The sequence below is a fragment of the Dendrobium catenatum genome, unplaced genomic scaffold (assembly GCF_001605985.2).
Source record: "Dendrobium catenatum unplaced genomic scaffold, ASM160598v2 fragScaff_scaffold_488, whole genome shotgun sequence".
NCBI classification, from domain to species: Eukaryota; Viridiplantae; Streptophyta; class Magnoliopsida; order Asparagales; family Orchidaceae; genus Dendrobium; species Dendrobium catenatum.
In genome coordinates this window covers 1,237,089-1,264,063 of record NW_021318950.1, presented here as the reverse complement: position 1 = coordinate 1,264,063, position 26,975 = coordinate 1,237,089, and the positions used below count along the sequence as shown (strand labels likewise).

General features: G+C 33.3%; 1 protein-coding gene across 1 annotated transcript; it reads left to right on the top strand.

Moving 5' to 3' along the window:
* The first annotated feature begins 9,121 nt into the window (after positions 1–9,121).
* On the top strand, positions 9,122–10,031 carry LOC110107904 (dof zinc finger protein DOF3.1). The gene has a single exon (XM_020838345.2). The coding sequence runs from the start codon at positions 9,300–9,302 to the stop codon at positions 9,849–9,851; it is 552 nt and encodes a 183-aa protein (XP_020694004.1). The 5' UTR covers positions 9,122–9,299; the 3' UTR covers positions 9,852–10,031.
* The last annotated feature ends 16,944 nt before the right edge of the window (positions 10,032–26,975 follow it).

The following is a 26,975-nucleotide window of genomic DNA, read 5'->3' as shown; positions in this document are numbered from 1 at the left end:
AGTGGGGAATAGTTTTAGTGATTTAAAAATCCCTAGATGAATGCCTATTTAGAAACCTATGTAAGAGCCTAGGGTTAGAGATTTACATTGATTCAAAGGACGGATTGAACCGTTTATGGATTTGTTGCATTTGTAGATTGTCCACGCTCCTTTTTGTAGAAGACACTACGGCTGGAGGAGCTACGGATCGATCTGGAGAAGATTGAACGTGATTGGCTTTCGGTTAGGCCGGAGAATCGCCGCCGGCGACCTCCAAACGCCGGATTCTGACTTGTGGAACGTTTGGGTATTGGTTAAAAGACTGAAGGAGCAATGAGCTCGGCTGGAGAGGCTGAATATGGAGAGATATTGGAAAACTTAGAATCCCCGCTCAACATAAGGTTTACACCCTATTCAAACGTTCCCTAGCTGAATGAAGGGTCTTGATCACATTGGAGAGTTCCCAGATGGATGCCATATGTCCAAAGGGTTGTTGGGAGCAGATGGAATCAAGGACAAGAGGACAGCCTATGTGGAAAGTGTCCCTTGTCCTCTTGCACCCATATGGAGAGCATATGGATCATGTGATCCTGATCCAAGGGCTAGGATGAGCCCTAAGAAGCTTCTAGAGGTTGTTTAAATAGCTGGAATGGAGCTAGGGATTGAAGCTTGAGGTGTTTTGACCATGTTTGACCACACCTAAAGCCATTTAGACACCTTGTTGACTGTTTGACTGGTCAAACAGTCAACTTAGGCTTAGGTGGACATGGAGAGAACATTGTTTGCTGGTTGAAATAATTTGAAGAAGGCTTGGAAGTGAAGGGTTAGAGCTTAAGCATATGAAGGAAATTTTAAGGTAGTTTGACCAAATTTCAAGTGGTTGACTTGGTCAATCTAAGGTCACATGACTCATGATAGGTTCAAACATATTTGAGTCACGCATTGGAAATAATTCAAAGAGTTTTGAAGGTTTGATTGAATCATAGCTAGGGCATGTCTAGGCTATGGATTCGAATTGAGTTTTGAGTTTAGATTATTGAATTTGAATCATCCATGACATTCATGATCATTTGGATGATCATGAGTAATAGGATAAGGTAGAGCTAGCTCAAAGGTGTAGTCAAGGTTTGAACTAGATTTGGAATCATGATATATTTAAAGTCTAGATTTGATTGAAGTTTGAATTGAATTAAGGTTTGAATTGACTTGAAATTAAGTTTGATTTGAAGTTTGAATTGATCTGAGATCCAAATTAGTCTCAAGGTCTGGATAGATCTAAGGTCTAAGCAGCTCCTAAGGCCTAAGAAGATCATAGGGTCTGGATTTAGAAAGGTCTTCTAGAACAGGTCCTAAGATCTGAAGTCTAGAAGAATCTTAAGATCTAGATTTGTCTGGAGAAATCCTAGGATCTAGAGTAGAACCTAGGATCTAGAGTCTAGAAGAGATTTAGGATCTAAATGGATCCTAAGGTCTGGATCTAGGAGAATCCTAGAGTCTAAGAAGATCCTAAGGTCTAGATTTTTCTAGAGGAATCCTAGAGTCTAGATTGGTCTGGAGATTGAACTGATTTATGGTCAGATTTGATCTGGGGTTAGGATTGATCTGGAGTCTGGATGGGTCCTTAGTGACCTCATACAAAAATGAGGTCAACAACAAACAGTTCAAAACTATTGCATACAAACCCATTATGAATCAGTATGAAATCATTTGGTACCCGATCATCATATGGTATGAACTGTGTTCATCTGATACGAACTTTATTCATCCAATATTAATTAAAAATTTCAAAGTTAGTATGTACGAACTGTCAGGATGAAATTAATGAAAATAGACCAGAGCCATTCATCCTGGTATGATAAAAATTTATCATCCGTAAGAACTACAATCAAGGATGAACCAGAGGGCATCGTCCTGACACAAACAAAAAATATCATACGTATGAACTTCGTTCGAGGATGTACCAGAGAACATCATCCCGGTATGAACAAAAAATATTTCAGTACGAATTTTATTTGAGGACGTAGCAGATAGCATCATCCCAGTACGAACAAAAAATATCATCCATATGAACTTCGTTCAAGAACGTATCAGAGTCGATCGTCCCAATATGAACAAAAATATTGTCCATACGAACTTCATTTGAGAACGAACCAGAGCTGATCATCCCGGTACGAAAGAAAAATATCGTCCGTATGACCTTTACTTAGAAAATTTTTTGGGTCATTTCTATTCGCTCCATTGCTCGTTAGGGAAAATAACTAACCAAATCGTCCCGTATAAACTAGTTTTGTATAGTACGATCAATTTAAAAATATGAATTTTAAGACTCTCCATCAGTGTGTGTGTTCTCAGTTACTTAATTACAATCACACTCTCTCAGACTCAATAAAATGAAAAATACAAGTTTTAATTTATAATACACTCTAAACTAATCTTGATTTGAAGTCTTCAACAATCCGAAGTATTATTTCCCTGAAATGTTAGTACATGCAAGTGCAAAAATAATTCTTCCAAAAATATATTAGGAGAAATAATAATCAAAGCAATAATATTTGAAATCATCAAAAATATACATGTTGCAAGAATATCAAACATGCAAAACCAAATAGCAACTATCTCAACATTAACTACACTACATAATATTAAAATGCAATTAGAAGATGTGAATAGTTCAACTAGCTTATCAAGTGAGAATGAGAAAGAAAGTGAAGATATCTTAGAGATCAATGAAAATATTTTTGATTCTGAATAGTTCTTGTAATTTAAGTGACTAAATTTCTTGTAATATACATATTAAATTTTATTTTTTGAAAATCAAGTTAGTAAACATATCTTGCTAAATGTCTCTTATTAAATCTTGTGTGTATGGTAATCATTATGTATTCATTAATTCTTCATATTTATTATAAATAATTTATCTATATTCCATTTTTTATTTCTACTTATGCCAATCTTCATAATTGTTACAATTTAATTTTTTATATGTTACAATGATTTATTAATTGCTTCTTTTAATGCATATTGCTTCAGGTGACAATCCTCCTTGTAGATCCTTCACTTCAAAATTTTCTCAAAAGAAATATTTAAGCATTGGGCTTGGAACACATAGATAGGGTGATGAAAGTGAGGGGTAGAGATCAGTTTCACTAGTGATACCATCATCAACACCTAGGAGTGAGTAGCAATCTCCCACTAAGCAGGGTTAGGGACAATTAGATCCACCTGTGGTTGGAGTACCACTACTATTTCCTGGGCACTTCCCTCATACGTCAATGAGTCCTCAATTTCTCTCTCCATATCAGACACATGTAGCTTTATTCTATCCATATTAGCCACCACAAACATCATAAACTTCTCCATCTACCATCCCTTACCCTCCTTACCCCCATCCTTAATATTACCTACATCCTGTGCTGCCAGAACACAATTGACCATCTACACAAGCAAAGGATATTCTTGGGGATCCTGAAGCTGTAGTAGATAAGCATGTATATATTGAGCCTAAAGGTGATACATAAATTCAGTTTATTTTGTAAAGTTAATGTAATTTGATATTTTAATTGTTATTGATAAAAAATTTAACATACAGCTTCAATCTCTTAATGTAACCTACCTACAATATTCAAGATATTATATGGAGCAAATATAATGCTCCTTATTTATTATAAAAGAAGATCCCAAAGAAAATTAGGGATATGTGGTTTAGAGATTTTCAAGTATATTTATTTAGCATTAATTAAAATATTTGAATGGATTTGTATTAATATTATTTATTATGCATATATTTTACAAAAAAAAAATTAGATGGTTGTTTGAGCATGGCATAAGGATTAAAAAAATTTTGAGAGGAGAGAATTGACTCTTTTTAGGGACATGTTCATGGACATTAGAAAGTTCGGGGAACATCCATTATAGATTGGAGAGGGAGTATGGGCAGATTTGAGTAGAGCTTAGGTGAACCCTGAGTTCATTAAATTGATAGAGCAAAATAAGCATAATAGAACATTTGATTATGGAGGTTTAAAAAGCTCTCTTCATACTGGTGGATTTGTACCTCATATTGAATAGAGATAACAACTGGTAAAAGCTTTCAATTAGTTTAATAAATATAAGTATATTATTTTAACTATATCTTTTATTTCTAGAAAGTGTTTTTTGATCGAAAGCTGACACCACTAGAGTTGCATATGAGGACTCACCAACATCAAGCTAACCACCAGTGGGTTGATGAGAAGGCAAATAAAACTCATATAAGTATAATTTTTGGAGTAATAAAAAAGAATATAATAAATTTTATAATCTAATTTTTTTTATGAATTTATTTTCACAGGATGATTTTATACAAGTTCGAGAAAGTCATTAGTCTATTAGTGAGGGATCATCTTTAAGATTGATAAGATTGACTGAGTATTCTAAGTATCAAACTTTGTCAGATGTTGTTGGAGGAAGGCATAGGGGGAGGATTTGTGGCTTATGTTCGTAGGGATATGTTTATCAGAACAGTTCATAAACATTAGCATTTTATGATGTTAGTGGAGCTAAAGAAAATGTTAGTAAGAGGGTTATTTCCCTGATGAGAGAGATAGAGGAGATGGGAAAGATTCAAAATAAGATACACACAGAGCTACAATCCTATAAAGATGAAAATTAGAAGAAGAAAGAACAAGAGCCGACACATGAATCACAATGTAGCAAGGACATGGAGGATGACTAATGTTGTTATTTGTTTGATGAACTTTTTGGTGCATTTTGAACATCTTACTTTGGATTTCATATGTTATATTTATTGTAGAACATATGCATTTTACTTTGTTTAAACATTTGTTTCTTCTTATTATGGATTTTGGATTATGCAAATATGATTTATTGATTATGTTTTTCTATTGAATGTTATGTTAATTTTGGACGCCATTTATGTGGGTTGATTATAGTGGTGTGTTTTTCTAAAAGTTTATGTATTATATATGTTTTGAATTCATTGCAAGTATTGTGAAAATTGGTGTAAATAGAGGAGGGCTGTCAATTTTTTTTTGAAAATGCTACAGGTTTTTAGTGGCTAACCAACAATTTGGCAACATGAAACATCGATACCGGACGGCTTATTTTAACCACTGGAATTTTAATATAGTCTATGGTAAATATTGGCGGTCAACCGGTGGCTTGGCAGCCGGCACAACCGACACTTAAGATGGTCAGTAGGCCGTCGGTAATTAATCGGTGGTTGCCAAAGCTATGATAACCAGAATTTACAAGCTGTATGGCCGCCAGAAAGCCGCCGAAAACTGACCACCGTAATTTATTTTCTATGCGGTTTATACCGGTAGTTAACAAAATGCCTGTAGTTTTCAAAACCGCTGGAAAATTTATATTAACTGTCGGAAATAGCTGTCAATAATTATCAATTTTCCTGTAATGCAAGGTAACACATCTAGCTTTCATGGTAATTTTCATGTATCAAATCATGTAGGCAAACCCTACATAAATTAGTATCAATCATATCAGTTTTGTATACATTAATTAGTCATATCATTCTCAATTACAAGTTAGGTGGGTTTCACCTAAGAAGTTATCACTTTTTACATATCGGCATATCATGTCATATCAATTAATCTCTTTATACCTTCTATTTCATAATTTCACTTAGGATTGCACTATTAAATCTTTTTCAAATGAAAGCGCATTGGCCACCATCATGTACAGAGTAACATGTCTCCAAATAACTTGAATCAATCAATCATTTTCAGCCAACCTTTCTTATTTTTACATATATGTCATATTATGTATATTATAATAGTATATTTCATGTGCAAATCCAATGTAATTATCATAACATATAAAATCTATCAAGTGTGCTTTTCAGTATGCATGTAGTATACCAAATATATATTATGCCAAATGGATAGTAACTTTATTTATATAATTTATTTCATGTCCAAATTTAATATATTAACTTTTAATCATTTTATACTTATTATTTCTCTATTTATTTCAAATAAAATGATATTTATACAAAAATCAATGGTTGAAATTTCATCGTAAGCCTGCCAAAATATTAAATATGATAATATTTACCAATTTAAAAAAATTACACTGCAAAATTATTAATATCATGAGAAAATGCAATTTATTCAAAATTTAGCAGAGAGAAAACAATCAACACTCAAAATCTTAAAAAAAAAAAAAGAGAGGTAGGTTTAATATTTTATATCATGATCAGAGTAACTTTCATAACTAGAGCTATAAAAATACTGGCATGAACCCTACTTTCTCTCTCCTTACGCTTTCTTCTCTCCCACCTTCTCTCATATTTTTTTATTCCTCTTCTTCCTAGCCATGGAATCAAATGGGGAATGGCTTGGGGTATTTGACAGAGTAGTTAATTATAATATTTTAAAAATAATAGTTTTTCAGACCCAATGCCATAGGGCTCGAAACTACTTTACCATAGAGCTCCACTTAATAACTTCAAACTTAGGAAAATGACACCATTGAGTATGAATTTCACAGTGGTGCATCATTGACACTTTCTATTCTATGTGATGAACTCGTTTGGATGATATGGGTGATTCTACATGCTTCAGAGGAGAATTCACCACAATCCCAATAATTAACAGACATTACTTTCCTAGGTTTACTAAGGGGCTCACCTAACAAAGTGCATACTAGGACCTCTTCACCATGTCAACAACATGACACCGGCCACATGCTAGGACGGTTTATTTAGCCCCTGATAGTTTAAAATAGGTGCCAGTAATTTTTGGTGATCAACCGGCGACTTGGACACTGGTTATAATGACAATTTTTACAGCCGGTATGCCACCGATAATTATTTGGCGGTCACCAGCATTTTAACTGTCAGAATTTATCAGATATTATGGTCGCCAAAAAGCTGATGGAAAATGGCTACTGCAATTACCCGGTTTATACAAGCGGTTCACGAACCGTCGCAAAACCGCCGATAATTTTTAAAATCACTGGAAAAGTCATCTAAACAGCTAAAAAGTGCCGCTGGTAATAGGTGATTTTCATGTAGTGACCATAGTAGTCACTGGCTCTCTCTAGAATGACTACACCTTCATCTAAACTCGGGTATAGGAAGGCACCTATTTGAAGATCCTTTGGCTCACCCTATCATGATTGGTTGACCATTGAGCCCTCCTTGTACACCATCATAGGTCACTCAACCACTCACCTAGAAAATTCAAGGCTTACCCCATGTTTCGAGCAGATTCCAAAACATCTAAGCACCTCCTCTTCAAAACTTGATCACACGCCTTCCCCACCCTCACTCGACACTTCCAAGCTCACCCCGATTACGGATTGCCAATCAGCAGGTGACACGAATCTAGGGTAGAATGTAGCATTATATGGGTGATCTATGTAGTATTATATGTATTCTCTTCAATATCTATTCTCACAGGTCCTAGCTCAACAAAAGTCATATTGCTAGTAAGGTCTGGCATCTTCCATAGAAATTCTGATCCAATAGCATCCATCAAAAACAAAACAAATAACTAATTTTCTTATATGTTACCTCCTAATCCACACCATTAATGCATGTTTAAACTCTACGCTCTTTAAGTTATTGTCAACCTTTAGATATTTCTCAACAAGCCTTATGCTTGTGGCCATTTTCTCAAACTTATTAATGAGAATGTCACCAAATCCCTATTCAATAATAATAGAAAAATAGGAAATATTTAAACTTAGGCCTCTAATATTGAACACAATATAGTAGTTATCATTCTGTTCATCGTTATAACTCTTAAGAAGAATCCCACAGAGCTAAAGGTTAGCCTATTAGGAGCATTGAAGTATTAAAGAACTATCAGAAGGGGATTACTTTGTCCTCTTAAACAAACTTTCCAAAAATTATTACTTTGTCCATTACACCCACAACTTTCTATGTTACTATCAATATAAAATCTCTCCACAAAAATAATTAGTTTACACAATCAGATAAATAAAAAAGCAAATCAAATGAACTAATTTCTTTAAAAAGTAATTATGATAAAAAAAATGTTTGATCCTCTATCTATCATAAACTTAGGTCAAATCAAAATTTCTATCTCTATAATGATACAAATATTTAAGTACTAATGTATGAGGCTCGAGTAATTATGAAAAAGTAATTAATGCATATTTAAACTCTACGCTCTTTAAGTTTGAACTAGATTCAAACACATTAAATTGCGTTCAATTCTAGTTTGAAATCATATTAAATTGGGTTCTAACAATATTCAAACCAAGCTCAAAGTGGAGTTTTAGTTAAAAAAATTTAATTTATGTATTAAAACTTTGTTTTAAAAAACAATAAAAAATACATAAATTATTAATAACATATTAGTCTAGCCCATACACACACAGGCTACATAATTAAATTTTCGTAAATTTGTTAGAGGTTTCAAATGGGTATTCCGGTCGGGTTCTGGCCGAATACGAAATTAACCTAAGGTCAATTCAACTGACCCAAATCTTACTAGTCTTACAAATAGATCAAAAATTTAGACCCGGACAATGCCCGCTAACCCGCTAGTGTGAGAGCACGTGATGCGAGTCTCGAGCGTTAACGCGAGTTGCGTGACCGTGGGCAAAGATGGCCTGGCGAGACCACACAAGTGTGTTGGTGTGAGCAGGCTAGCACGCAGGTGTGGAGAGAATGCGATAGTGCGGGGCTGCATGAGCAGGCACGGGCGAGCCTAGGCGGCCTGGCGGGACAACGTGAGGGTGCGTTGTGGCAAGGGTGACCTGACAGGACTGTACGGAGCGCAACCGCACGGGTGCGCTATGCGTGATTTAAGAAGTCAAATAGGACTCGAGACAAATTAAGATTAGCAGGTTGATTGGGACCAAACCCAATTTTTCAAAGGGGCCAAAAGTTGAAACCCGAATCCAACCATTGTGATAAACAGGTTGATCCAAATCCAAATTTTCCTAAATATTTGATCTAAATCCAAAATTTTTTATTCGAGTCCGATTTGAGTTATTAGGCCCGGTCAATAATTCATACCCTAAAAATTGTGTACTTCGACTACTAAATTTTGAAAAAAACAAATGGAAAAAAAAAATTGAAAAAAAAAAACGAAGAGTTATTTTGTCCTCTGTTGCGAGAACTCTACCCATTACTCCTTCCTTAAGAGAAGGTACGATTTTTCTCCCAACCCTTTCCTCCTCGACAACGACAAACCCATCGCATCACAGAAACACCCCTCCAATAAGACCGAATAGAAAAAAAATCCGAATTCTGAGCATAGAAGCAAAAGTAATTCCTTAAAAATACAAAATCCAGAAAGATTGCATCTTTCAATCCATCCCAGACGATGCAGGGCACGACATCTGCCTCAGCCACGGCGACGAAGTCGCCATTCTCAGATCCAGAGCAGAACTTACAGTGTCCTCGCTGCGAATCAACGAACACCAAATTCTGCTACTTCAACAACTACAACCTCTCCCAGCCTCGCCACTTCTGCAAAGACTGCCGCCGCTACTGGACCAGAGGCGGTGCTCTCCGCAACGTACCCGTCGGCGGCGGCACTCGCAAGAACTCCAAACGGTCTTCCGCCACCTCCGCTGTTGCTGCCACGAGCGCCGTCAATCCCAAGCGTCCCTTGCCCTCCTCCTCCACCGGCGAGGCTCAAAGGTCAGAGCTTTTGCCCGCTCCCTTTACACCGGTAGATGACGATCACCGAATGCTCGATATCACTGGTAGTTTTAGCTCGCTTCTCTCTTCCACTAACCATTTGGGAAATTTTCTCGACGGCGAGGCGGCAACGCCAGCGCTGGCGGAAAGTTTCCTTGGCCTGCCGGTGGACTCGAGTAGCTGGGGGTGGCCGGATCTAACCATTTATACGCCAGATACGAGGTTTGAGTGAGAGGAAGGAGTGAAGCGTGTAAGTTATAATTTGCTCTCTCATTACAGTCGTTGATCTCTTGTTTTGGTGACGAATTCGGGGCTTGATGGTAGTATTTGGATTATGAGCTTTTAATATTGTGATTTGTGTTATATATTAATTTTCTTTTCAAAATCTTATCTTTGACTGTCTTTGAGGGAATGCTTTTCTTGCCTTTGGCTTGGCTTCTCTGCTTTCTCCATCGTGAATTTTTTTTTTCTTTAAAATGAGATTTCTTCATAGTAATCTTTGAAAAGTTTTGCGCATTGAGAAGAAGGGAAAAAAAAAACAAAAAACAAAGCTATCATATAAAGATTTCACCTTTAGGCTATGAACAAAGTCTGCTCTCTGTTTGCTTCACAACGAAAGTTTTTAAATTTGTTTAAAAGATTTTTGGTAAGAAAAGTTCATAACAGTAACAATTTGTTGGGGAGTTTTGCAAATAAATTAAAAACATGTGGTAATGTAAAAATGCCTATTTTCATAATGAACAGTGTACTTAGCAAATTAAATTACTACGCAGAATGGTACGTTGGACTTATCATCAAAGATTACTGATCGAAATTTTCGTATTGAGTATTTTTAATGATTTTGTTACTAAAGTATTTTATGAAGATTTTCTTACAATGTTTTCGAAATATGATAGAACGTTTTTCGAACATATTTTGAAAAAATTTATATATTTTTTTTATTTGAGACGAAAATGCTAAAAAAGTTATTTAAAATGAATTATATTATTTATGTTGAAGTAAATTTTGAACTACTAAGGAAAGATTGCAAAATAGGAATTTTTTTATATTAAAATGTGAATTATTATGTCCGGTTATTGGACCGTCCGGACACCATCTAGATGCGTCACGTCAATAGGATACACTGGGCTCCAGGTGTATTTGAGTGACGTTGCGCGTCCGAATTAGTGTTCGGATGAATCCGGGCACCGGATGAATCCGGACACCTATGTAATAATTAATTTTCCCAGAAGAAGAGATATAGATATAATAAGAAATTTGAGAAAAGCTTTTTTGATAATGCCAAGTTTATATTTATTTATTTTTATTTATATTCTTTAATTATTTTTTATATATATATATATATATATATATATTGATTATGATTTTTTTTCTCTATTTTGTCACATATTTTATCTAAGAATATTGTTAAAAAAAATATAAATATAAAAAATTCTATTATATAAAATCTTACTTTTATTATATTCTTAAGAGAAAAAAACATTAATTTTCATTATAAAAATACTAAGAATTAACTGCAAAAAATAATTTGAGAGAGAGAGATAATTACCCAACACAACTTCGTGCGAGAGGGGTGCTTCACTCATCATCAAAGTGCATCAGTGCTGACGTGTCAACCTAATTGTTGTCCGTTGGGGCCCACATCCGTTCTCATGACCATCATTTGGTAGCCGACAGTTGGGTAGTTAGCAGTAGTTAGCTATCATAATATATCATAATATCCTATCTTAATTAGCATAGCATCCGTTTGTTTTCACGCCGAGCAAATAGTTATTTGGGCTGTTTGGTCTGTAATTAGTTCACTAATCACATGAATTGTTTATCATTGCCATGTGGAGGAAATAATTAAACTCTTGGCATTAAACATATTCACTACCTTAAATAGATTAGAATTAGATATAGGGATTTTCTTTTGGGCGGTCGCAACATTTTTGTAAAAATGATTATGAAGCTGTTGTAAGAAAAATAAGTTTTTTGAAAGTTGATGTGGATATTATAAATATATTTTTTAAAAAAGTTAAAAATAAGTACTTTTTTTAAACAAAAATTTTATTTCAACTAAAAAAAGGATTACAACAAGCTTAAAAATAGGACAAAAAAAAAAAGCTACAGAGATACAAAAAATAGGGGGGTAACAACCCATCGGGTTCAGTATTTGATAGAGGCTTCCAACTACTCCGAAGCCAGGCTCGGGCCATCCAGTTTGGAGTGAGAGCAGAAACACACCAAGTAGCCATCTGAAACAAGCAAGAAAGGCACCACCAAAGGTTGCCACGAGCCATGGCTTAAGACAAGTGAGCCATAGCCACATCATTGCCCACAACCTATAGATCGCATCCTCAAATATGAAACAAATCTCCAGCAAAACGGCAACCACCATAAGTAAATAATAAATCAAAGTGCCTTCTAACCGATGCAACCCACAGCCACAGCCACCACCACTATGAGGGAAATCGAAGAGAGACCTAAAACCCACCACCACTATGAAACCAAGTAGCATAGAGAAGAGCCAAAGCCAACCAAAATCAGCACCACATTCCCAAAATTATTTTCTACCACGTCCACCCCTCCGATGAGAGGAGACAAAAAATAACAGGTCAGTCATGCTGCAAGGCTAAATCATCCCCACTAGCCTCCGAAGAGGAATCAGACGAACATTGAAGCCAATCAATTTGCAGTCTCATACTCTACCCCAAATTAACACCCACATGGAAAACAAAGCCTCAGGTGATATTAAATTAACAGGAACCTCAACAAAAGGGCCAGAAACTAAAATAGTAGGCGTCTAAGGGGAAGAAACATTAGGAGCAACCAAACGAGCCGAGACCTCACCGGCAGAGAAAACAGACGAGTTACTCTTAGTAGGAGAAACAGAGGAATCGGATTTCTCAGCAAGCACATAAGGAACCTCCGCCGAAACTAAGCCACACAGGACAGGCACAGAAGTAGCACACGACATAATAGGATGCAGGTTAACATCATAACTCCCACCCCGAGCCTCACTAACAAATAAATGCTATGCATGGATGGCCAGAACAAACCCATCCACCATAGAATCCGAAAGCACAACATTAGGCACACAATCAACCAGAGGGACGTAAGGGGGAGCACATGGCTAGACACAACCTGACCACAGACCTGCAAAGCAAAGGGTGTAGAAACATCAACAGGATCCGGACCCACACCCAGAGAAGTAGGATTAGCATAATCATTCAAAATGCCCTCACACCCTCACAGCCTCACACCCTCACCCATGATGTCCACAATAATAGCTTCATGACTAACAATAATAACTGGTTTTGAAGAGGAAATAAGCTTGGGAGTCATGGAAGATGAACGACAGTCACCCCGCTTGTGCCCAATGGATTTACAGAAATCACAAAATGGGGGAAAGACTTCCATTTGCACCTGCTGAACATAGCCCAAATTCTCGGAACCCAGCCAAACCTTCTTAGGATAACTTTTCGTAATATCCAATTCAACCAAAACACGCGCCAGAGAAGGACACGAGCCAAGAGACGTGGCGGAGTCAATTTTTAAAGGGCGACCAAATAAAGATCCCAAAGCATGGAGGATCTTGGGAGCGAAAAGGTGAGGCCGAAGAGACGGGAAAGAAACCCAGATGGGAATAACCGGAGATTCCACTCCAATGTCAAGGCCAGGCGACCACTTAGTAATTTTCATATAGCAATTGTAAACTAAGTATGAATAGTTGCAAAAAAGCTCTACTGTAATCAATATCATTCGCAAGTTTAATCAGGATATGAGACAAATCAAATAAAGTTATCGAAACCTCTGTCGAAAGCTTAAAATTATAGAAAAAATGCTGGATAGCATCTAAAATAGGGCGACGGGAAGGAAAAAAATCTAACCAGAGCAAACTGGAAAGGAGTGGCTAAAAAGGAAATCTCTTCCTCTGAAATCCAAACAGCAGGCAATCCACGGAAAGAACACATTTTGAGAGGCATAAAAATAGCATCCGACGATTGCCCAGATAAATCATCCAAAAACGAACATGTCTTTCTAGATCCATCTAAAAAATCATGATCTAAGAGCCGATGCGAGGCCATGCCGGCCATCGGGAAAAAAGACAAAGGAACAACAAAATAAAAGGCAAAAGAGAAGAAAACTTCCCTGAACCTAGAGCGACGCCACCAGTCGAAAGACAAAAAGCATCCAGCCGAAAAAAACCCAGCGAAGTGGGGCGAAGCGCACGCGCCGGAGGAACCCTAGTAGGAGGAAACCTAGCTGATGGAAACTTTAAATGAACTTTAATAAACTATATTTTAAAAATTATTTTTTGAGGCTTCATTTGAGACAACTTTCTTACTGCTTCTTAACACAACTTTTAGTATAAAATTAAAATTTTTGTATTAAAAAGCAACTTTAAAAAATAGTAAGAAAGCCGTCCCAAACGAAGCCTAAAACTACCACACATTAGGAAGGCTTTGTTTAGAATAGTCATTCAATTGCTTTCATGATAAAAAATAGTTAATAAAAAATAATGTGTATTTGAAAGACTATATTATTATTATTATTATTTTAAACTTTTGGCTTTACAAAATTATGATTGAAAAATAGTTTTGAAAATTTGGCTGAAAAAATAGCTTTTCACAAAATATATATATATATTATCTAGAACAAATCTTAAATTTAGTTGTAATAATAGTTTCTTACAAAAGAAATTTTCTAGAAAGTAGCAATATATCAATACACAAATGAATACTTATGATTTGAAAAGTAGAGTGGAGAGAAATCTATCATAACAGGAATTAAGGCTTTACTTAGGCTTCGTTTGGGATGACTTTTTTACTGATTCTTGAAACACATTCCTAATACAAAAATTTAATTTTTATATTAAAAAGCTGCCTCAAGAAGTAGTATAAAAGCCATCTCAAACGAAGCCTAGGATAATAGTCTTACTTTTTATAAAGTAGCTATAGAGAAAGCAATTTTTTAAAACTGTTGTACAAACAAATTTTTACTTTTTTTAAGTCAGATGAAAAATAATGGTAAATTAGAAATTGTGATTGCGGTTCGAAAAGCAAATTAATGAGAAAGCTGTCACAAACAAAGCCTAAGGTTAAATGTAAAAAGTATTTGCCCATCATAAAAATTCTTAAAAACAACATTAAGGTAACAAGAAAGTAATAGCTAAATAAAATTATGATTGTGATCTAAAAAATAAAAAAAATGAGAAAAGTATCCCAACCAGACCTTTACTCGAATAAAATTATCCCACGGTAGGTTTTGGAGCAATGATTAATTATCATAACTATCATTAATGGCTCACGTGTTAAAGCCATCACAATAATCCCTTTGCTAATATAAGATTTATATATTTGCATTAATATTCTCTCAGAACATACAAAAGTTCAGCTCCATTTAATTTGGTTAAATAAATTTAGTTATTTTGAATTGATTAATTGATATAGGCCAAAATAAATAAATAAAATATAGTTTGCTATTAGAGTAGACATTTAGCTCATCTAATTGTGGGTCAATTTTATACCAAGAGATTAGAATTTGATTTGATTAAATTAAGAATTCGTTTGAGATAGTTTTCTTATTATTTTGATTTTTAGATTACAATTATAGATTCTATTTGGCTACTAATTTCTCACTTCTTTTTTTTTAAAAAAATTGTTCTAAGAACCTGATTTTTCGAACAAATAATATGTGCGGACTCGAACGTCGTCCGGAGACAACCAAAATACATCATGTCACTTTTTTTTTGCTCGGTATTGGTTGTGTATCAGGTGATGTGGAGAATTCTGGTTGGTCTCCGGACCGTCCGGTGTCTGCACAGAATAATTTCATGTTTTTTACAGCGGCTTTGAAAAAAGTTATTTTCCCCACAACTTTATAATCATCTTTACAAAAAAATAATAGCCGTCCCAAACTTGCAATTAGTATTTTTTTAAGCAATTCAATAATATTTTTCACTATTTAAATTTAACAAAAAAATTGTAATTAAAATCTATTCTTTGAAATCAATTGATATTTTTTTTGGGACATTTAGGACAATTTAGGCAAACTCATACATACATTACATACAAAAGTCTCGAATTCAAAATCTCTTGATTTGTAACCTTGCTCCCAACCAACAGACCAAGATGAGCTGCATAGTGAGAAGATAATAGATTTCCTTATGCCTTGATTTGTAGATATTTTATATTTTGTTAATTCTACTGAAATAATTATTTTTAAGATATTTCTTTCGCATGCAATATTTCGTTTAATTATTTGCGAATGTGGTAGAAATTTATTTCTGGCAGTTTATCCAGTTTATTTATTTATTTTATTCCAATATTCATAATTCATTTATGTTATAATTAGTGGATTTCAAACCTTTGTATTTTGGTGTTTCATTTTTTTTTATTTGAAATTGTATTATCAAGTGATGATTATGAACACAACAAAAATTATTTCTTGATATACAATGAAAAATATTAGATTTTTCATAAATTAAAGAAAAAGTAATTTATTATATTATGAACAAGTAAATCTTTATTATTTGGAAGAGTGTTATAATTTATTTAATCAAGGATGAAAAAGTATTTAGTGCCAACTTTAACATACAACATAGGAAGATTAAATATCTTTTAAATGATCTTAAAGTCATGTTCGGGCTTAAAAAATGTCAAACTATGGCCAATAAATGAAAAATAAAAGAATAGTACATACACTTTTTGTTATGGGTCCTTTTATTTTGATTATTAATTCCGATAGCTTAGGCTTACTATAGGACTTATCTTTTTTTTTTTTTTTTGACATTTAGGTCATTTAAGGCAAACTCACACACACAACGCATACACATAGACTCGAACCCACGACCTCTTAGTTGGAAGCATAAGTTCTCAACCAACAGGTCAAGATGAGCTGTGTATAGGACTTATCTTTTGCATCTTAGGAATCCTCGGCTCTTAAATAACAGGATATAGAGTTCTCAATTAAAGGATTGGGGTCGACCAAATATGGTAAAGACTTCTTAGCCTAGATCATGATGCAGGACTTTTACATATATTTTCTTGTTTGAAGTAGAGATATTTTACAGAGGTCTTAATCTCATTAATGATGAAGAAATAACCCTTCTTAGTATTGGACAGGGGCGGAACCAGTCATAATTTTTGGGAGAGCAAACTTATAAGTAACAATTGGCAGATAAGGAGGGGGTTCGACCTGCCCTCTTAACAAATTTTGATTTACTATTTCTCTTTGTAGTTCGTTCATCATTCCCAAATAAATATACCTCTACACAATGTATTTAATTATAATAGGGGCAATTGTCTAAAGACCATAGTATTTTAAAACTTTTAGGGGGGATAATTGTCTAAAAATTATAGTAATAAAAATTAAAAAATAGATTGAGGTGGACAAATTACCTAAATAATTGTATAATAAAAAAAAAAAATTTAGAGGGGCAATTGTCTCCCTTGGGCTCAAAGGGGTTCCGCCTCTGATATTGGAACATGAAAAATTAAGGGAAAAAGTTAAGACATTGGCCTCAATGGAATGAAGGATCATGACAGAGTTGAAAATCTCATTGAAATTAATTGGGAGAAGAGTGACCAATATATTTTATAATTGAAAAAAATTTCCCAATAAATTTTATTGATATTTTATCAATCAAAAATAAAAATTAGAAACATAAAGTAATATAAAATATGCCTTAAGCTAATAGCTTGGGATGTTTTTAGGCTCATGGGTCAAGTATTAGGCTTCATTTGGGACGGCTTTCTTACTACTTCTTAAAACTGCTTTCTAGCACAAAATTTTTAATTTTTTTACTAAAAAGCTGCTTTAAGAATAGCAAGAAAGTCATCCCAAACAAAACCTTATTCTGCTTATGATTTAATTTTATAATAATCACTTATTAATATTAATATTTTTGAGATTTGAATAAAATTATCTTCCTAAAACTATTATGAAAACAACTGTTTGCACATAAAGTGGAGCCTCATAGGTTTTTGAGATTAGTCATCTCTTATAGGAAATCAACCTATTATTTTAGTAACAAATTCTTTGAGGGAAGTAATACCAACTTAGGGAAAACGATGCAGTAAGTTAGTCAATATGCGCTATAATATACAAGTTCTTGATACTTTTGAAGGAATGTAAAGCTTCTTGCAATTTTTGCATGAAATTCTTCAAACTGAATGTAATTAATATAAAAGTTGAGTTCCCGTTACAATTAGACCTGTCAATTTCGGGTCACGGGTCGGGTTCGGGTCGAACCCGAAACTAACCCGGCACTATTCGGGTTCAGGTCAACCCGACCTATTTTTACAAACGGGTCGATTTTTCAGACCCGACCCGACCCGTTTCGGTGCAGCGGGGCAACGCGAGCGACGCGAACGGGAGCCAGGCAGGCGAGCAACGCACTGCAGCGGTTTAGCAGGGCTTGCTGCGGTGCAGCGGGGCGCGGTGCGAGCGACACGAGCGAAGCGGTGGGTAGGCGGGCATTTGAAACTGGCCCAGCCCAGTCTGGAAATTGGACTTAATTTAATAAAAAGCCCATCTAAAATCAAAAAGCATTGCAGGTGTCGCGTAAGAAAAAAAACAGATTTAAAAAGTGCAGCTAAATGGAAATAATATAATATTAATTATTTTAAGAGAAATCGAATAATTTGATTTTTCTATTTTTATTAAACGAATTATATTAATTTTTTTTTATCTATTTCGCTCAAAAATAATTTGAATAACATATTATATGTATATAAAGTAATACTTTTAGATTTTATTTGAGAGAATTTTCTTACAGCTTCTTAAAACAGTTTTTAGTACAAAAGTTAAAATTTTTATACTCGAAAGATGCTTTGAGAAGTAATAAAACAATCATCTCAAACGAAACATTTTCAATAATTTGAGTGTTTAAAGTTTAAAAATAGTGCTACCGTTAAATGATGATAGATTGCTACCATATAATGCTGATTTTGTTATTAGGGCTATTAGGGACCAATTTTTTTTATTTTTATTTTTGAAATATATGTTCGATTTAATAATTAAACTGATTTTTTATTTTATTTTTCTAAATAAATTAAACAATTAAGAAAAAAAGTAAAAGTAATTTTTATGTGTTTTAATTTTTTTTTTTTTAAAAAAGAAAACTGCCCTAGCCATCGTTTACTACTCCCATAAGCTATCTTCCCCGTTACCGCCTTATACAATATTTAATAAAAATAAATATAATATTTATTTAGGATACCAAATAGGTTTTTATTTCACAGTAAAACATAAACAAAATCATAAACAAAAATGGAAATTTAAAGGGATCCCAAACAACACTAATACATCATAAAAATTTAATCTTATGAAAAAAAAATCTTGATTCAATCTTTGCACTAACAGCTTCTTGAATAATGAATTATGATTTTAAGAAATTTATGATCGAATTGAATATCTCGAGATGATGAAACTAATTACACTAAAAGTGATATGCCGACTCCAAGGGATTCCAAATCAAATAATTGAAGCATGATTGAAAACTTTGTGATGTTAATTAAAAGATCAATCGATATTCAAATTTAGTAGTGAAAAAGAGCTTCTTGATAAGAGAAATCTAACGAGCATATATCTCAATTCTTAAGTTAATAAGGAATTTAATTAATGCTGAAAGAATGGTTTGTGGTAAAATAAATAAATATTGCTATTCGTTCGAGTGTTTTAAGATTTTAGTTGAATATACAAAAAAATGCTACACCCAAAAATTATAAACAACTCTTGTTCATCACATTAGAAGTGGTAGGAGCTTGGAGCTAAACTTAACTTGAAATTATAAAGATTCTAGACATTTGAAGAATTTTAGAACTCCATCAAACTTATGCACACTATGATCATTGCTATCAATGATCATTTCCTTTCCATTATTACCCAACGATCGTTGCATGAATTTTATCTTCTAACCACCATCATCAACCAACTACAACCTCTTGATCAGTATCGCCTGGCTGATCTCCTGAGTAATATCGAAATTTATCAACATTTAAGCATGCCATCCATCACATATCAAGGTCTATGCAAATTATTGATACAAATGCTAAATCATGTTGACTTCATCACCTATCATCGATTATAACATCGATATACATCATCGTTGATAAGGTTTATGCATATTTTTGGCAGAAATGATGATGCCAACGACTTCCTCTACCATTTCCATAAATAAACTACACTGAAAATTAAATATAAATAATTATCTTATAGCAAATTTTAGAATAGCTATTAAGCTCCAATTTCTTGTCACTTTTATTAATTAGCAGAATCCCTCCTTGGTAGCCCTTAGGCCCCGACATCATAACAAAGCATAACTAAATCCCACCTCGACGACCCACTTGGTTTGGCATAATAGAATCCAGCCTTGGTGGGCCACTGACTTCAATATAATAGATTCTCACATAAGTAGCGCATTGGCTCTGCCATAACACAACATACCAAAATCTCTTCTCTTCACAAGAATAAATATACATTTCATGTAATATACACATATTCCAATACATTATAGTTAGTAAAGCATAATGATAAGTGTAAACTATGTACTATTTTATGTGCTTTATTTTTAGTAAAAATGAAATATTTTAAATTTTTTATATAGAAAAAATTTAAAAATGTCAAAAATTCTAAGGAGCTCATAGTGCTGCGCCATCTAACAAAGTCATGCCATAGTGCTACCTTAAAAACTTCCGCTGAGGCGTCCTAATTCTGACACTACTAGGTAGAGTTCTCTATTTATAAGTGCTGCGGTGGCAACACAAATAGCTTTGCAATATTATCAGCACTATAGCATCATAAAGTCATCTTGGTAGGGCAAAATTCTCTGTTTTAAATTGCTACGGTGCCACAATTTCTCATGCTTTGGTGATATTTTTTATCATTTGGGCACCGTACGTAGCATTTGAATGTCTGTAGCGCCATGGAGTTACAGTCATAACCTTCAAAGACCACATTTTATTAATAAAGTAATGTTCCTATTCACTAAGTAGTCGACTCATATTAACAAGGGTCGTGATATTGCAAAAGTTCCAACATCGAGGCACTAGTTTACTTTTAGGGTGCCGCGATGTTAATCTTCAAGGCATTGTAGAGCTGCGATTGCCTTTTTTATTTTTCTATAAATAGTTGTGATGTTATGTTTGTAATGGAGTTCAGTCACTTGTATAAATTTAGTACATTTTAGAGTTATTCTTTAGTTACCTCTTAGAGTAAGAACTAAGGGTGGCAAGAAAAAAATATAAGATATAATTATTTAGAATGTTAGCTTATATTTTCTTAAAGCAACAGCATAAGTTAAAGAAAGAAAGAGTGTTGAGGAGAACTTTCGAGCCTTTCAGGTGATATCATTCTCTTGAAATTTTTTCTCTTTTATGAGTTCAATAAAAATGAGGTTGCCTGTCATTTATTCTATGTTTGACTAATTCTCTTATTTGTATTGATGATATAAAGTGCATGTTGAATACTACTGAAGACTCTTATTCTATAAATGTTAAATAATATATTTTTTTAATTTTATCTCATTCTTTATTTAATGCATATAGTGATCATATGTGTAGTTAAAATGCAGCGTGATGTATAATATTGATGGAAGAATGTAAGAACAAACATAAATTTGAGATAGGATGTTTGCATGTCTAGATATAGGATGTTAAATATTATATATTTTTAAGAAAATATTATAACTATAGGACATTAGCAAATATCTTTTTCACCTCTACAAGCTCAACAAGGAATTAGGGATGCATATGCTCTAAATCACATTTATAATTAAGAATTTTGTTGGAAAATATATGAAATTTACATTCATCAATGCAAAATACTTTTATTTCATATTGTATCAATTATTTTTACTATTTTATTTAGTGATAAAATCTCCAAAAATTTTATTTTTATTTCAATATTAACTATATAAGTTGATGTAATTTTAAATAAATTAGAGAACTTAAAAATTAGAACCATGAATTTTGGGTATGATAATGGCAATAGAGATCCAAGAGATTTAAGCGCCACAATGCCTCTCGACCTAATGCTATAGCGTTATCACTCAAATTTTGAACAACTCCATTATGAAAAGAATGGGAAGATACCCTTGGAAAATACTGTTATATATTTAGGTATCAAATTGCATAATCGTCATTCTACTGCACTTAGAAAGATTGAGGATTAAATTGATGATTATCTTTCTAGAATTTTTATTGAAAAACATGCATTAGAAAGTTAGTTTGGTAGCACTGAATTCTCTATTTTTAAATGCCGTGACGCTGCAATTTCTCATGCCATGGTGTCATTTTTTGCCATTTGGGATCCACAACACTCAAATGTCCACAACATCGTGGTGTTAAAGTTGTAACTTCGAAGGGCCAAATTTTAGTAATGAAGAGATATGAATGTTCATTAAGTAATTAATCCACATCATCAAGTTTTGTAGTGGAACAGAAGTTCCAGCACCGAGGCGCTAGTTTTGTACTTTAAGGGTGCCGCAACACCAGTTTTCCAAGAAGCACAACGCCCGATTGCCTTTTCATGTTTTCCTATAAATATTTGTGATATTATATTTGTAAGGAAGTTCAATCACTTGTATAAATTCAGTACATTTTGGAGTGCTTTAGTTCTCTCTTAAAGTAAGTTCTAAGGGAAGCTAAGGAAGTATAAGATATAATCATTTAGAGTGTTTGCTTTTATTTTCTTGAAGCAACTAGGAAGAAAGTATGTAGAGGAGATACTACGAGCCTTTTTAGTGATATCACTCACATGTATTTTTATTTTTTTGACGAGTTGAATGAAAATGAGGTTGCTTGTACTTTATTCTATGTCTAGCTAATTCTCTTATTGTGGACTGATGATATAAAGTGTATGTTGAGTACTAATTAAAAATCTTTTTCTATAAATTTTAAATGATGTTTTCAAAATTATTTTATTCTTTATTTAATGCATATAGTGGCCATATATATAATTAAAATATAATATGATATATAATCTCAACGGAAGAATGCAAGAATAACCAAGAGTATTAAGGAAGAATGTTTGCATGCCTAGACATATAATGTTTAATGTTATATGTTCTTAAGGAGATATTATAGTTATAGGAGGTCAGTAGATATCTTTTTCACCCCTACAAGCTCTACGAGATCTAGGGATGCATATGCTCTGAATCACTTAAAAAAGATATGAAATTTATATTCATCAATTCAAAACACTTTTATTACATATTATATCTAATATATTTTTATGTTATTCAGTGATAGAGTCACCACAAATAATTATTACATATTATATCTAATAATTATTATAATAAGAGTAAACAATAATAATTTGTTGTAAGTAAACATATTTCCACATGGGTTCGACACTCTGCATAATCAATTTATTACTTTATTTGGCATGTATACTTAAGTATATTAAGTATGATTTGTTAATTTTTTATAAAAAAAAAATTAAAGCAATGTTTTGGAGTGATAGTGCCCTAGATTATTATACAATTCAATAATTAACTCCATAGATCACACCCCATCACATAATTGAACACAATTCATAATTTACCAAAATTCATTAATAGTAGGCAACAGAAAATTCTACTAAGCAAAAATTCATTTTTTTAAAAATTAATCAAATTATCAAAGATTATGTATAATAATATTATGCAGTTTTAACATAACTAAAACACTATTTTTTGATGTTAAAATAAATTTTTTAATTGTTAAAAATTATTATTTTTACAAAATCACCCAACAAAAAAACATCAAATAAATACTCAAAACGATATGAGTTGTTGTATTGATAACATATCAAAAGATGTAGGAATAAAAGTTACGAGAATCTGATAAAATTATATTTTTATACAACAAAATTATAAATTTGATCAAAAAATTCTAATAACATCAAATGATTGAAAACTGAAATAGGCAAAACGTAACTTACCTCAAGTTGAATAATTTTTTTAACTTAGCCAACAAGTAAAAAAGGCTCTATGACCGCTAAACCTTAACTTTTCTTCTTCTGCCTTGGCCGCCTCCCGCGCTACCTGCTGCCCTCCCGCTTTGTCATCCCTATTGCCCGTTTCCCGTATAAGTTGCTTGCTGCTTAGACAGTTAGGCTGTATCCCTCGTTGCCAGCTCCCTTGCCCACTAGGCCGGCTGACTGCACGTGCTGCCCGTTCAATTCGCCCGTGCTGCCCGTCTGCTATGGGATTCGAAGTGAGTATGACTCACTTGCTTACTTGGGCTTAAGGACTTAGAATAGGACCAACTCATGAATAAGTTAATTATGTAGTAAAATATTAGTCCATGTAACTATATGTCCATAAATGCCCTTATAATTAACTCATACATGTTTAAATAGGTTCATGCTCAATGGGTGCAGCCACGGGGAGCATTTGCTCACTGCAATGTTAGTCCAAATAAAGTATCATATTAAGGGGTAATCACTAGAACTACTCTTGAGTAAATAGCATTACACCAAAAATGTAAATTTCCGACGGATTTTCGATAACATTTAAAGTTTTACGGTAAATAATTATGATAAATATTAATAAATTAAATAAAAAGTTTGACTAATTATTGTTAAGTTTGTTAGTCCAAATAAAGTATCATATTAAGGGGTAATCACTAGAACTACTCTTGAGTAAATAGCACTGCACCAAAAATGTAAATTTCCGACGGATTTTCGATAACATTTAAAGTTTTACGGTAAATAATTATGATAAATATTAATAAATTAAATAAAAAGTTTGACTAATTATTGTTAAGTTAAATTAATTAGTTTAAATTGACTAATTCACTAATTTAATAAGTATTATAAAATATTTAAATCCGACAGAAATTTTGAAAATTTTGAATTAAAAAATCTTATTATTTAATTATCTTTACTAAAAATAATCTTAATACATTATTTAATGATTAAAAAATATTCAATAAGTAAATCTTTAATAAAACATAATATGTGCTGAATATCATTTAATAAAAAATAATATTTAATGAGTAGTAAAAAAATATAAGAAAAAAATTATATTTTAGTTTATTTTTTTTAATTAAAATATTATATAAGTTATAAATTAAATATAAAAGAGTAGCTATTTTAACAGCAATTGCTCTGCGACCTACTGGATGGGCACAGGAATTCCAAAGGAATAGGGCTTGAATCCCAGGCATGGAGGGAGGGGGTGCACAACAATTGCGGGCGGTCAGCGGAGGTGGGCTGACGAGCTGGAGCTGGGTTTGAACCTTGCGTAAATTAGTTAATAAAATTCTTAATTTTTTTTTTAAATAATTTAAATAGTTAAATTTTTAATTATTTTATTTAAATTATTTAAAATCGGTCAGAAAGCTAGAGAAGCCACCGGAAAAGCCACCGAAAAAACCACCGAAAAATTACGCCGGAGAGAAACCGCCGGAAACTTCCACTAGAAAAGCTATCTCATTATCTTCCATCAAAAAACAATCGGAAAGCCCCCGAAAATTTAACGGCTGGAAAGCCGCTGGAATATTTCACCGGTAATGGGTGATTTTCCTGTAATGATTTAAGAGGAGCTAAGTGCACACAAGCTTGCCTCTAGTGTATCATATTAGAGATGCACTTATTCCTTGTTTGTTCATCAAGTGAACTCGCCTTGGCATGTCTTCATGCTAAGGGACACTAGCTCTTGGAGGATTTAATCATCTTAGCAATTATCCTCAACTTAGGTCATCATTTTTCGGGGATAACCTAATCCAAGCTACAAGAAGCACACATCTACAAAGTTTACAATTGTTGGCTATATATACATCCCTAACTTACAAATACATTTGTATTAAAAATTCACTACTTATCTTGAAGGGCTTGCATGCACAAATTCGAGCAAAAATGCACTCATGAAGGCTCACTTTAGGCTCTCACCTCCGAGGACTCGCCCTAGGGGCTTGTCGGAGTCCTCGAGCCAATTCATAGGTAGAGAGCCATTTTAGAGACAAGGAGCCAAGTTAGTACCTTTTAGCCTTGCCCACTTGTACGTGTCAATCAATACCTATCAGGCTATCACACATCATGTATTATTTCTCTATTTTTTCTATACATAGCCTCTCCTCTCTAGTCCTTTTAATCATATGAATAAAAGGCTAAGAAGCCGATTTTAGGACATCATATTTTTTACTACTTGAAAATATTACATAGCCTATAATTTCCAAAATCAAGGCCATATGGTCTAAAATATAAACTAAGAAAAAAAAATTTTGTAGTAAAACTCCGTTTTAGAAATAATAAAAAAGCCGTCCCAAACGAAGTCTTAATGTCGCCATTACACCTGCCCAATGGCAGGCCGTAACATGTGAGATATTTAAAAATAATAGTAAAAAAGATATTGCTGCCGTTTCAAATGGCAACAAAAGGCCTTCGTTGTCACGATATGAAGACCGATCTTGTTTCTTGTTTTATTAGTTTGTATATAGTTCTTTTTTTCTCGTTATACCCTCAGCTTTACAAATGGCAACTCCGCCTATGACACAGAAGACACAGATGACAGAGTTATGAACTTTGAACATTTTATGATAAAATAAGCTCTTGAGAGTTCTTAAAAGAAAAGAATTTATGATAAAATAATAGATTCAAAATTTTCAACAAAGAAAAAATAATAATTAGTTTTGTTGCCGGCTAAGAGATTCATTGTAACAGAGTAAAATATTTTACGTCTTAGTGATGTATGAAAATTGAGCACACAAACAGATAATGATAAATGAACATCATAATTTTTACTCGAAAAAACCTGAAAATGAAAAAAATCATAGGGTCTTGTCCAGTTGAAATGATTCTACTAGTATTTAAACAGATTGCAAAAGGTCTACCCATTCCTTAACTCAAGAATAGTGAAAATACAATATATTGGAGAATTGACCAAACATCAAATTGATACTCTTAATCTTGATTGAACGATAGATATTAGAAATTTGGTGGCAACATTCATGAAAATGTTTAGCAGAGGCCCGAAGATAATTGAAGATCCAATGATAATCAACATATGGGCGGAGGTCTAATGATGTTTGCGGATCTGTAGGCAGTCAATAGACGGACAAATGTCCGGTGATGTTCGGTGGTGGGGAAGAGATCTGACGGTTGCTAGCCATGAATAGGCAGAAGTTCAACGACGGTTGGTGGTTGAAAAGAGATCCAGCTGCAACCAACAAATGAATGAAAGTATTGATGCCCCAGAATCTAATTTGGAAGAATTATTCTTTTAATCTTTTAATAAATAAAAATCAAAGTTATCTAATATCATCTATTAGTAATAAACAATAAAACATATTCTATAATTTAAAGCATTAATGTACACATCTGTATTCAATTCCCAAAAATCATATACACTACTCAGAATTTACACAATCATCACATATCTATC